The sequence below is a fragment of the Gossypium arboreum genome, chromosome 8, assembly GCF_025698485.1.
Source record: "Gossypium arboreum isolate Shixiya-1 chromosome 8, ASM2569848v2, whole genome shotgun sequence".
Classification (NCBI taxonomy): domain Eukaryota; kingdom Viridiplantae; phylum Streptophyta; class Magnoliopsida; order Malvales; family Malvaceae; genus Gossypium; species Gossypium arboreum.
The window spans coordinates 62,587,552-62,601,107 of NC_069077.1; the positions used below are offsets into that span (position 1 = coordinate 62,587,552).

At 34.9% G+C, this 13,556-nt stretch overlaps 1 protein-coding gene across 1 annotated transcript; it reads right to left on the minus strand.

The window, feature by feature from the left end:
* Positions 1-5,777: 5,777 nt before the first annotated feature.
* On the minus strand, positions 5,778-8,656 carry LOC128296612 (uncharacterized mitochondrial protein AtMg00860-like). The gene is made up of 2 exons (XM_053032045.1): positions 8,461-8,656; positions 5,778-6,091 (listed from the first exon to the last, which is right to left on the minus strand). Exons 1-2 carry the CDS (start codon positions 8,654-8,656, stop codon positions 5,778-5,780), a joined length of 510 nt encoding a protein of 169 aa, XP_052888005.1.
* Between the last annotated feature and the right edge of the window lie 4,900 nt (positions 8,657-13,556).

Below are 13,556 nucleotides of genomic sequence, written 5' to 3' on the forward strand. Positions count from 1 at the left end.
ATATAATGCACACATATTCTTCGGGAGGCTTGACCATTCAAAGGAACACCTGTCCAGGCTAGATCCTTTTTATAAATGAGATCAACAGATTACCCATCTAGGCTAAATCCTTACTGCAACACATCCAGGGCCTTCTTACACATGTTAATCATCGTTTATCCATCGAATTCCCTTTTTAACATCAACCGAGATATTTATCACAATTTATACTTAAACACGCATTTCATAGAATTTCATGTTATTAATAAATGTAATCATCATGCATTCATGAATCATATAATTAGGAACATTGAGTGTTTACTTTAAGTTATCTGAACTTACCTGGTATTCGTTTCGGTGTTGTGTTTTAGTTGTTCTGAAACCTTTCATATTCCTCGATTGACTTCTGGAATTTGTTCCTCGGGGTCTATAACAATAAAAATAGATCATTAACACTCCATATTATGCATTTCAAGTCTAAATTCCACCCTCGGTCCAAATGACCATTTTGCCCCTATCCTTTCACATTTTTACGATTTAGTCCCTAGGCTCGTACATTGAAACGTATGTAATTTCTACCTTACTCAAGTCTAGCTGAACACTTTTCCCTCTTATGGTAGCCCACATTTTTCATTATTTTCACATTACTACCACACATTTTACAACTTTTACAAAAAGGTCCCTTTAAGGGTTTTTTATGAAAATCACTTAGAAAAATTTGTTTAAACTCTTCAAACTCTCATATTCCTCCCTAAAACATCAAAATACAAGTAACTCATGCATGGGTAAATTTTTAAGCATGAACCCTAGCATTAAATATGGGTAGAAATAGATAAAGCAAGCTACCGGGATTTCAAAATTACAAAGAACATTAAAAACGGAGCTTAGGAGCACTTACTATAGAGTTTAGAAAGCTTGAAAACCCTAGCTATGGAAACCCTAGAAATTTTGGCAGCATGGAGAAGAAGAATGGCTGATTTTTGGTTCATTTTTCCCATTTTATTTCACTTAAATGCCAAATGACAAAAATGCCCTTAAGCCCTTTCTTTGAAATTTCATCCATGCAAGCCCATTTTTGTCCAAAAATTTAGAAATTGGGAAAATTGCTCCCCAAGACCTTCTAATTTTATAATCTAAAGCAATTTCATGCAAATTGCTTCTAGAATCCAAGTTTTGCAATTTATTCAATTTAGTCCCTAATTTTCCAATTGGGCACTTACTCAAAGAATTCCTTCATGAAACTTTAACACATATGTATTCTCATATTCTAAGCCTCGTAATAATCATAAAATAAATATTTTAAAGTCGAATTTGTGGTCCCAAAACCACTATTCTGACTAAGCCCTATTTTGGGATATAAAGCTTACTCTGTTTGTTTTGCTGTGTTTTATAGTGATTTCAAAGCTAGCTCGAATTCAGGGATCGTTAGAGACTTCACCACACTATCAAACTATCGTTCTGGTACTTTTGAATCTATAGCTTTGGAATATATGGCATGTATAGGAACTTTGGTCATTTTGGTATATAAATTGATGATGAATTTAGCCTTTTCAATTGGCTTGTAAATTTCTATGGTTTGGTTGTATATATAGCCAAGAGAGTTGGCTTAATTTGGTTGAATTTGTGATGCTTATTGATAGTAAGTTTTGTGGTTGTCAAATGGTTCAAATTAGAGAAGATATATGCTTGTGAATTTGGGCATAATGATATATGTTTGAAAATGTTTACTTAGTTGAATTGCATATGTGAATTTGGTATAATGTAATGACCCATTTTGTGGCTTGTGTATATTGTGGATAATGGAATTGAGTTGGTATAATTTAGGCCTGATTTGGTTTGTTTGTATGCCTATTTATGCTATGAATTGTGCAATTTGGTTTGGTGTAGGTTTGTGTAAGCTTGAGTGGAAAAATGGCTTGGTAAATAGCCTATTTTTGTCCACACAGGCAGAGACACGGGCGTGTGTCTCAGCCGTTTCTGACACACGGTCAAGTTGCACGGCCGTGTGTCCCTTGGTTTTGAAATTGAAATCAAGTCAGTATGCTCCACACAGCCTCACACACGGGGGTGTGACTTGGCTGTGTGGCATAAGTCAATATACCCTATAGGTTTGGCACGGTCTAGCACACGGCCTGGTACACAGGCATGTGTGGCCATTTCTAGGGCACACGGGCTAGCCACATGGGCATGTGTGTTGGCTGTGTGACCCAAGTCAAAGAGTTACACAGGGTTGGACATGAGCTAGGACACAGCCATGTGGTCCTATTTCGAATGTCCACACGACTTGTGACACGTGTGTGTCTTTGGCTGTGTGAGACACACAGGCGAGCCACACGGGCATGTGTCCCCTATTTTTGGAAAAATTTTCTAAGTTCTCTAAAAGTTTTCAAGGTTATCGATTTAGTCCCAAACTACCTCGAATATATGTTTTGGGCCTCGTAGGCTCGTATTAAAGACGATATGAATATTGTTGATTGATGATTTTATGAAATTTGAAAATGTATGAGAAAATGTATGTGTAATTGTAGAATATGTTCGATAATGCTCTATAACCCTATTCCGGCATTGAATACGGTGAGGGGTGTTACATGAACTCTTCTTATCCTTTGGCATACCATCTATATTCGACTCAGCTCGATACAATTAATAGGGATTCATTTCACTTTTCAATACAACCAATGTCTCAATTTCATGAATGTATATCATCACATATAAGCATATATTCAATTTGATAGTAATCACATTTTCTCAATACACATATATTCATAATCAATAAATTTCATAATATACAAAATCAATCCATTTCATTTCAATTATTGATTTAATTCAATCCCAAAGTACCAAAGTACTCACCTCAAATGCTTACCATATTCAAACAATTATATATGCAATAATCTACTATTTAATTATGATTATAGAAACACAAACTGTGATTTCTGAGCTAATTGACGTCGATTTTATCCTTCCCCTTTTTACTCGAGGATTTCGGTACGACGTTAGCTACAGAATAAAACAATTAAATCACATTAATATTACACATTTCAACTTCACGTTAAATTTTAATTTTCACACTATATTTTGTTTATTCTTCACTTTAGTCCTTAAACCAAGACTAATTTTAACTTTCACAATTAACTTCATATTTTTATACTAATTTTAAAATTTTCACAATTTAGTCCCTATTGTTCAAAATCAACAATTAAATCCACAATTTACTCATTTTTTCCATTTCTATCTTAAAAATATATCTATTTAGTCCCTAATACTTAAACTATTCAACAATTTCAACACCTAAAATCTTGAACAATACTAAAAATTACCATATGGGTCGGGTAGCTCTAGGTATCGGGATTCCAAAAAATGTAGAAATTACAAGTATAGGAACTAAACTGCACTAACCAATTTGAGCTTGAACCTTAGACCCCCTTAGGTCATTCGTCTTTGCTATTTCTTTCTTTCTTTCATTTCTTTTTGTTTTCTTAGCATGTAATAGTGTAATAGTAATGAAAGAAGAAAAAATTTGGTTGTTTTAATACACTATTAGTATTATTATTACTTATATCTTATTATATAAAACACATTCATTTTATACAATTTATTTCTTATAACATATATACATATTATATTAACATAATATATAATATATATACATGTCATAAATGTCCATTATAACCGTCAATTTAAATGAAATAAGGGCATAATTTCTTCTTTAGTCCTTTTAATTTATTTTAAGCTATAATTCAAACTTTTAACCCTTACACGATTTAGTCCCTGTACCTTAATAACTCCTAATTTCACAAAATTCACTATTCCAAAAATTAATTAGCTACTAAGCTAGCCTCATAAATATTTAATACAAATATTTACGGGTCCGATTTAAAAAAATGGAGTCCCAGAAATATGTTTTTCGACACCCCTGACTATAAGGTCATTACAATTGTCCCCCATTAATTAGATTTTATCCCCAAAATTTTCCAAAATTGAGGTGGGGATATTGAGATCTCATCATCTCTTCGAGTTCGCAAGTCTCGTCCTCAATACTATGGCTCTGCCATAGAACTTTTACTAACGGAGCACACTTGTTACATAACTCTTTTACCTCGCGAGCCAAAATCTCGATTGGTTCTTCTTCATAAGACAATTTAGGTTGAATCTAAATGTCTTCCATCGAATTAACGTTAGACGGATCTAATCGATATCTTCTAATCATTGAGATGTGAAAAATGTCATGCATTTTCTATAAATTCGCAGGCAAAGCTAACTGCTATGCAACTGGTCCCACTTTTTCAGTGATTTCATACGGTCCAATAAAACAAGGACTCAGCTTTCCTTTTCTGCCAAATCGTAGAACTTTTTTTCAGGGTGACACTTTTATAAACACCTTGTCACTAACAGCAAACTCAATATCTCTATAGTTCAAATTTGCATATTATTTCTATCTATCAAAAGCTATTTTCAATCTATCTCGAATCATCTTAACAATATTTTATGTTTCTTGAATCAATTTTGGCCCAACAACTTTTCTTTCACATAATTCCATCCAACAAACAGGTGTTCAACACCTACGATCATATAAGGCTTCATATGTGACCATTTGAATACTCGATTGAAAACTATTGTTGTATACGAATTCGGCCAAAGATAAATAACATTTCTAACCTGATTCAAACAAGTGCGAAGCATATCTTCCAAAATCTAAATAACATGTTCAGATTGTTCGTCTGTTTGCAAATGAAAGGCTATACTGAAATTGAGTCACATAGCAAGAGATTCATGCAATTGTTTCCAAAATCTCAAAGTGAAATGCGGATCTCGATTGGAGATAATCAACATAGGAACACTGTGCAATCTCACAATTTCTTGAATGTAAACTTTAGCAAGTGTTTGCAGTGACCAATAAGTCTTGACTGCAATAAAATGAGCTGATTTCATAAGTCAATCAACAATCACCCACACAGCATTTTTCTTACTTGGAGATAATGGTAATTCCATTACAATATCCATTATAATGCGTTCTCATTTCCACTCAGGAATAGAAATAGGCTGAAGTAATAATGTGGGAACATGATGTTCTGCCTTAACTCGTTGATAAGTTAAGCATTTAGCTTTGAACTCAACTACATCTCTTTTCATTCCTGGCCACCAATATACTTCTCGCAAGTTGCGATACATTTTCGTTCCTCTAGGATGCAAAGCAAAAGGACTATTATGAGCTTTTTGAAGTATCAACTCTTTTACGTTTGCAACATTTGGAACACAGATTCTATTTTGAAATCTCAAACAATCACAATCATCAATACTGAAACTTTCTAGTGTGCCATTTTGAACCATGTCTCTTTCCTTCACTAACTTGACAGCATCTAACTATGTCACTTTAATTTGATCAAACAACACCGACTTGACCTTCAACTCGGCCAACAAGCTCCCATTATCATTGATACTAAGTTAAGCAAACATCGCTTGAAACTCAATGGATGTTTTCCTACTCAACGCATCAGCTACGATGTTAACTTTACCAAGATGATAATCAATAACACAATCGTAATCTTTTAGAAGCTCGACCCAACATTGTTGTCTCAAATTCAACTTCTTTTGTGATAGGAGGTATTTTAGACTCTTGTGGTCAGTATAGATGTAACACCTTTCAACGTACAGATAGTGTCTCCAAACCTCTAGAGCAAAGACCACAGCAGCTAACTCTAAGTCATGCGTTGGATAGTTACATTCATGTATTTTTAGTTGACGAGACCCATATACGATCACTTTTCTGTCTTGCATCAGGACACAACTCAGGCCACTCAATGAGCATCATTGTAGATCACAAAATCTTTTCCCGATTCAAGTAAAGTTAAAACCGACACCTCAGTCAACATCTGTTTTAATTTCTCGAAACTCTCTTGGCATTCATTACTCCAAATGAATTGAACATTTTTATGCAACTGCTTTGTCATCAGTAAAGCTATCTTGGAAAATCCATTTACGAATCTTCTGTAGTAACCGGTTAAACCAAGAAAATTGCGAATCTCTGACACATTTCTTGGTGCTTTCCATTGAACAATAGCTTCAATATTTTTTGAGTCAACTCTAACACCATTTGCCAAGATAACATGTCCTAAAAACACAACTTTTGGTAACCAAAATTCACGCTTGCTAAGCTTTCTGTAACGCTTCTAACCCATATCCGTTGCCAGAATAAGGTTATGAGGTATTACTTGACTGAACAAAACTTCTATCAAGTTATAACTAAAACATTTCAACACATTAGTTCGATTATAAGGCTTCTCTAAACAAAATAAGCGAGCCATCTTCGCATGGCTATAATGTATACAAAGTCAAAATATCATTCTACCTATAGTCTATCCTATGCATGCCTTAAATCATGATGACATACCATCTTCTTAACTCACATAATGACTCGATAGTGTGATGATATCTCCGGCTCTTCCAACTCGAACTAAAGGATAAACCTATAAGGATGGAAAAGAGAACACGGAGTAAGCTTCAATGCTTAGTAAGTTTTAAGCAATGCAAACAATTAATTTACTTATAGATCGATTATTTCAAATTTTTAAGAAATCATTCCTAGGTAATTGCCATTTCGGCCAAGTATCCATGAACATAATGCATATTTAGCAAATTCACCTCACTTGAATCTGAACTCAATTAAAACAAAATATTGAAATCACAAATAAGATCATAAGAACTCGAAAAGTATCTCATTAACTAGTTTTAACCATGTTTGCAACAAAATCACAAATTCACTACAAGCTATTTTCCTGAGCAACAGTCACTAAATTATTTATAACTAGAGATAAGAAACTCCAAATAAACTGCCGTTAATTTTTCCTGAAAATATACTTATATATCTTCCATCCATAAAATTTTCAGAATTTTTAGTTTGACCAATAAATACCAGATTTTTATTGAAGTTTCCCCTGTTTTACTATTTGACTATTCTGACCACTCTTCACTACAAATCAATTTTCTCATTATACAGAATTTGAAATATGTTATTGTTTACTTCATTTGAAACTAGACTCATTAAGGAGTCTAAGAATATAAATTTTATCTTATAATCATCATTGTACAATTTACAATGATTTTCTAAAGACAGAACAGGGGATTTCAAAGTCATTTTGACTCTATCTCACTCCACTTCAAATATCTCATTATCTAAAATTCTTTTGCTTACACGGTTTCTTTTATAAGAAACTAGACTCATTGAGCTTTAATTTTATAATTTATTCAGCTTCTAATTCAATTTCCACAATTTATGGTGATTTTCCAAAATCATGCTACAGTTGCTGTCCCAAGCAGATTTATTACAAATTTGCTCTTTAACACATTCCTTGCATTCAAATTATGTAAACATGTATATCATGTCATTCAAGATCGAACTCATATAACATAGGCATTAAAATGCTTCACTATCAGCTTTAGTTCAATTGAAATGAATGAAATACAATATCATATTCACATTTAATTTTCCAAGATCGTAATCACCTAAAAATAAAATCATATACTTCCACAAACCTTTCCACAAGGACCAAGTGTTTATATTTGAATGTAAACATAGAATCACTTCACATAACTTCACACATTTACCGAATATATCATAATCACATTTATAGTCATAACACTTATTCACAGATGCATCACTTTATATATTTATAATTTAATTCAAATCAAAATTGCATACGCGTACATGATACATACCTGGCCAACTTAATATGTAATGCACTTTCAATTTGTCAACTTAGTGTAGGATCTTGTAATTGTATACTTTTATCAAATTCATCGGCACTTGGCCTACTAGGTATAAAACCGAAATTATATTACCAAGACAAAGCTCAAGGGACTTTAACTCGGATACATTTCCAGACGAAGCTCATGGGACTTTGGCCGGATACATTTCAAAGACGAAGCTCGGGACTTTAGCGAATACATTTCAAAGACGAAGCTCGGGACTTTGGCCTGATACATTTCAAAGACGAAGCTCATGGGACTTTGGCCGGATATATTTCAAAGACGAAGCTCAAGGGACTTTAGCCCGGATACATTTCGATGTCTTGCATATTTGTTCACATGTTAACACATTTCACATAACATTTCACATTAGCAATTTAATTGCTTCATTCGAATATAAGCACAAAATGTACACCTACCTTTTAACTTTCGGTTCAATAATCATACACAAGGAACACATAATCTTTTCATTATACTAGTTTCACTTTTAATAACCATTCGACTATATACAAACAAGTACAATAAAATTGTATACACATATTACACACTTTCACATCATCACTTAATAGTCATTCGGCCACATTATATACATAAATCATCCATTTCATATTCGGCTTTATAGCCGAAATTCAATATACTTATTGCAAATCGAACTTATAAACATCAAATCATTACTTATCATATTATATAATCTTAAGCGCGCAGCAAATCAAATATAATTACTTAAGGACTTACCTCGGAAGATGATAATCGGAACGAGACGACTAGTCGGCCATTTTGATTTTCCCCCCGATCCAAATCCGAATTCTACTTTTGCCAATAGGAGTGCTCGATCCTCACGAACACTGTTGTCCACCTCGATGATTTTTGAACCAGCTAGGAGTTGCATCACCAATCCAGATGTCACAATGCGGGTAATACCAAGTTCCATAACAGTTCCACGGTTTCATGCAAGGATAACACGCATCCAATAGAAAGGATCAGACTGTCGTAGAGTGTATTCCATATAGTGGAAGCCGATCGCACACCAAAAGATGAAGAGGGAGACGACAAAGCAGATGACCTTCTCTAAAAGGAATTTTCTGTCAAGACTCAACTTCAAAGTAAATGAAAGAAATGGTCTAACCAGATGCGAGACTCAACCCTCCTCCCATATTGACTATTCAGATCTGAATTACACCATTAATTCAGCAGTAATTTTTTTAGTTAAGGAACTTGCAACAAATATAATGCATTTAAGAGTATATGAAAACATAAGATGAAAGATGAGCAGATATTAATGATGCCGAGTAACTACACCTCTCATTAATAGTAATAATAAATAAATAATGCGCATGAATTCACCGAAAGAGTTCAAACATTTTCCTCCACTTTAGCAAATAATTAGAACACAAACATAGGTGATTCTTACACGCTTAGTATTCGACTTGATATCAATCTCTAAGTTGTTCATCCAATTCCTACAATTACAATAATTATCATTTCGAAAGAACTGCATGCGGTATGAGGACCGGAAATCCGCTTTTGTATAGGCGACCATATTTATATAAGAAAATCAAGGAGAGACATGAAAGGAACGCACGTCCGGAAAATAAAATAAATTAAAATGTTAAAGCCAAAGAAGCTATAATGAATGATTGTCATTCTCGTTAAATTATAACCACTATTAAACTATTAACTTAACAAATGACCTATTAATCCAATTTACAAATCGAGACTAAAGTTAACGGTAACGAAATAAAATAATGCATGATAACAATCATTAAAAAACGATTGGTTCAAAACAACTAGAGTAAAATGAAAACCAAAATTAACTCAAGCCTATAAATACATCGATCAAAATACAAGCGTAACTACAACTCCGTGAGTAAATCGGTAAATCAAAATTTCGAAACTAACATTCTATAATATTTTATACATGCAAATCCAGATCCGGAATCAACCCAAAGAAATCGCTTTCAAGGAAAGAATTTCTCAATAAACAAACAAGAAATGACAACAAAAGAATAGAAAAGACAAAGTGGAAAACTAAAATGAAAAGAACCGGAGGCATATGGTGTGGATTCCAGAGCAGATCTGAGGAGATCGAAAATCAACAAGGGGTCCCCGGAGGTAAAGTTGTTCATTCCTTCAAAAATTGAATTGGATTTTAGACCTCTTTTTAGGTCCTTTTTTTATTTTATTTTATTATAATTACCAAATACCATATTTAACCTTAATATACATTAATAATTTCCATTATACCAAGCCATGGAATTCCACTATCAACAACTATGGAATAATTACCACTTAAGGACTCCCACTATTTAATTCCATAGCTATTTAATATCTTTAACTTATAGAACACAACTTTTACGCTTATGCGATTTAGTCCTTTTTGCTTAATTAACTATCAAAACAATAAAATTTTTCAACTAAACTTTAATATCATCTTATTGCCACTCGTAAATATTTATAAAATATTTACGACTTGGTTTATAGAAATGAGGCCTCGATACCTCATTTTCTAAACCCACTTGACCTTAGGGTCATACCACTTGAGCTTAATAAATCACTTATAAAACAAAAATCACAATATCAAAAACCTTTTTTAAACTCACAATTAACTCATAAATATTAAATATAATATTTACAAACCTGCTCATCGGATTTAGTGGCCCCGAAACCACTGTTCTGATTAACCCTAAAACGGGCTGTTACACTTTCCATATAACTATTTCTCTCGTAACACTTGCAAAACAATTATGACGTGTTGCTCATGCTCGGATTCAGATTTCGAATAGATCAAGATGTTGTAAATGAAAACTACCACAAATTGCTCCAAATATGATTGGAAAATACGTTTCATGAGATCCATGAATGCCGCTGGAGCATTAGTCAGCTCAAAAGACATCACCAAAAATTCATAGTGGCCATAACGCGTATGAGACGCTATCTTAGGTAGGTCACTATCTTTTAGTTTCAACTGGTAGTAACCAAATCTCAAATCGATCTTAGAGAAGATAGAAGCTCCCTTTAGTTGATCAAACCAGTCATTGATACGAGGTAGGGGGTATCGATTCTTAATCGTCAACTTATTCAATTGTCGATAGTCTATGCAAAGTCGCATTGAGTCATATTTCTTTTTAAGAAATAACATTGGAGATCCCCAAGGCGATATACTAGGACGTATAAAGTTGTGATCCAGAAAATCTTGCAATTGCGCCTTCAATTCTTTTAACTCTGTGCGTGTCATACAATAAGAGGACATTGACACCGGAGCTATACCAAGAAACACTTCAATTGCAAATTCAACCCGTAACGCCCCAATTTTTGGGTTTTTTGTGTTTCTGTGATTTTTAAAATTTGTGTGTGTTCTAGTTGGTTAATATATATATTTTAGTAGGTTAGTGGGCCTTTGGAAGGCCCAAACTTAAGTTAAATCCGTGGTAGTCTTCGGAATTTTAATTTTATGAACAGGTGATGCAATTGGCGTTTGGGCTTTTAAGAGTAAAGGGTAAAAGATGACACAAAAGGAGTGTGGTGTAGTGGCAAGGTGGCGCCACTTAGGGACAAGGAAGTGACGCCATAGAGGAAGCAAGGGTCCAAGGTTCAAGTCTTGGCTCTTGCAATATATTTTGGTTTTTCTTTTCAATAAATCTGGAAGCAAGTAGGTGCGCTTTAAAGTTTAATATGTTGGATTTATGACACAAATGAGTTGATGGCCCAGTGGTGGTGGCGTGAGTTGGCATGTGAGAGGACTTTGGGTTCGAATCCCTTGGCACGCAGAGGTTGATTATTTTGCTATGTTGCGACGGCAAGAGTTGGTGTTGGTTTTAAACTCTGGTGATGGAGGGATCCCACATCGGGAAGCTAACATAAGAGTAGATGAGAGCTGGCTTTAAATAGAGCAAACCATGAGGAGAGTAGGCATACCCTTCTTGGCTGATCCCTTTTGCTTTGTGACGTGTTCGTTTGGGTAAGGCATCAGCTAAGAGTGTTTGGAGCGTGGATTAACTACAGTCTCCTAACATATGTGTATTTCTAATTACTCTAGCAGTAGGGCGGCTATTTCGGGCCGCGATGGGCTGAAATGGGCCATATGGTCCCAATGGGTCCGTAGGCCCAAGTGGATAAGTTGTAGAATTACCGAAATACCCCTGTAAGGTAGAATTACCGAAATACCCCTGTAGGGCAGAATTACTGAAATACCCCTGTAGGGTAGAATTACCGAAATACCCCTATAGGGTAGAATTACCGAGATACCCTTGTGGGGTAAAACCATTTTGCCCTTAGGGTGTTAAATGACTATTTTGCCCCTCGTACGTAAATGACTAACTTCTGTGATGATTGGGTTAGTTGACATGGATTTATGTTAGTTATCGTTAATTCGTAAGTCTAATGTGTTAGTGATCGATTGTAGGATTATTGCGTGGGAGATATCGTCATCAATCGTCATCAACCAGGTGTGTAAACGACACCCTCCCTTAGACCGAATCGGTAAAAGCTGAAATATCGAAACGTTGGTATTTTGTGAACTCACGAGCGTGCGAGCGTTCGTGAGACTGTTGTTAATGAATATGGTGCATTTGGATGATTAGAGTGCAGAGTGTGCATTTTCGTGCACAACGGTATTTTTGGGCTTAATGGGCCAAAAACGGGCCCACTTTGGTAAAAAGACGAGGTAAGTACTTCTAATTACTTGGTAAACGTTAGAATAAGCGTGAAACCTTAGCAATAGGTAATAATTACTGAAATACCCTTATGCATGCAAAATTACGATTTTACCCCTAGGGTTATTTTTTTTCTGAAAAGCATGATGTTCTGTTTCTGTATACATATGCCATGACATATTATTTCTGTTGCATGGGACATGGGTTTATATTGATAGAGGAAGCATTCTGGCAGTCTCGCTGTAATCTAGTGGCCTCACCACATATATCTATTCTGAGTACTTCATCACAATATCTGGCAGCCTCGCTGCAATCTGGTGGCTTCGCCACATATATATATATATATATATATATATATATATATATATATATCTGCTCGTGGCCTAACCACAATATCTGTATCTGGTGACTTCGTCACAATATCTGGCAGCCTCACTGCAATTTCTGTGGTGTGTAGCGGTTGGGTGGGTCGAGTAGTCTCCCCACATGGTGTAAGGCTGGTACGTGGGTGTTATGGATGGCTCTGGGTTGAGATTTCTGCATTCATGATATATTTGTTCTGTATCTGCTATGGGCCTATGGGTTTCATTTTGATTTTTGTACTGGGCCAAGGCCCAGATAAGTCTAACTCTGAGGTTTGATCTATTTTGGGCTATGGTTGGGTTATGTTACACACTGAGTTTACCGAACTCACCCTTTATTTTCATCTCTGCAAGAAATCCCCAACCATAGTGGGCTTGGAGCTATGAGGGATTCGGAGTGGCCACATCATCTGCAAAGTTGGTTTTTCTAAGTTAGTTTATTTTTATTATTTTTATATTCTGATTTAATTTTGGGTTTTAAGTTGTAATAAGGCCGCTATTTAAATTTCTTTTTCCGCTATGGTTTTATTTTCTGATTATATTTAGACTATGACGAAACTATTAGTGTTACACTGCGCGGGTTTTCAAAATTAATGAATGTTTTCAAGACTCAACAAGCACAACAAATGGATAGCCTAAAGATTGATAAACCGGCTTTTCATTCAACCACTGTTTTTACAAAGACCACCCCAATCACTTAAACCAGCGAATGCATACTAAGTCGTAAGTCCATGTGACACGTCAGATCTGGCCATAACGTCTGGGCTGGGTTTGGGGTGTTACACAACCTCTCAATCTGGTGGTAACCTCAGTAATT

Bases quoted from the DNA above. Each gene is read 5' to 3' on its own strand.
- LOC128296612 (XM_053032045.1), bottom strand. From the start codon at position 8,656: ATGGAACTTGGTATTACCCGCATTGTGACATCTGGATTGGTGATGCAA. The intron at 6,092-8,460 runs GTAAGTCCTTAA...TTGTGTTTTTAG, and splicing joins TCCGATTATCATCTTCCGAG to GACATGTTATCTTGGCAAAT.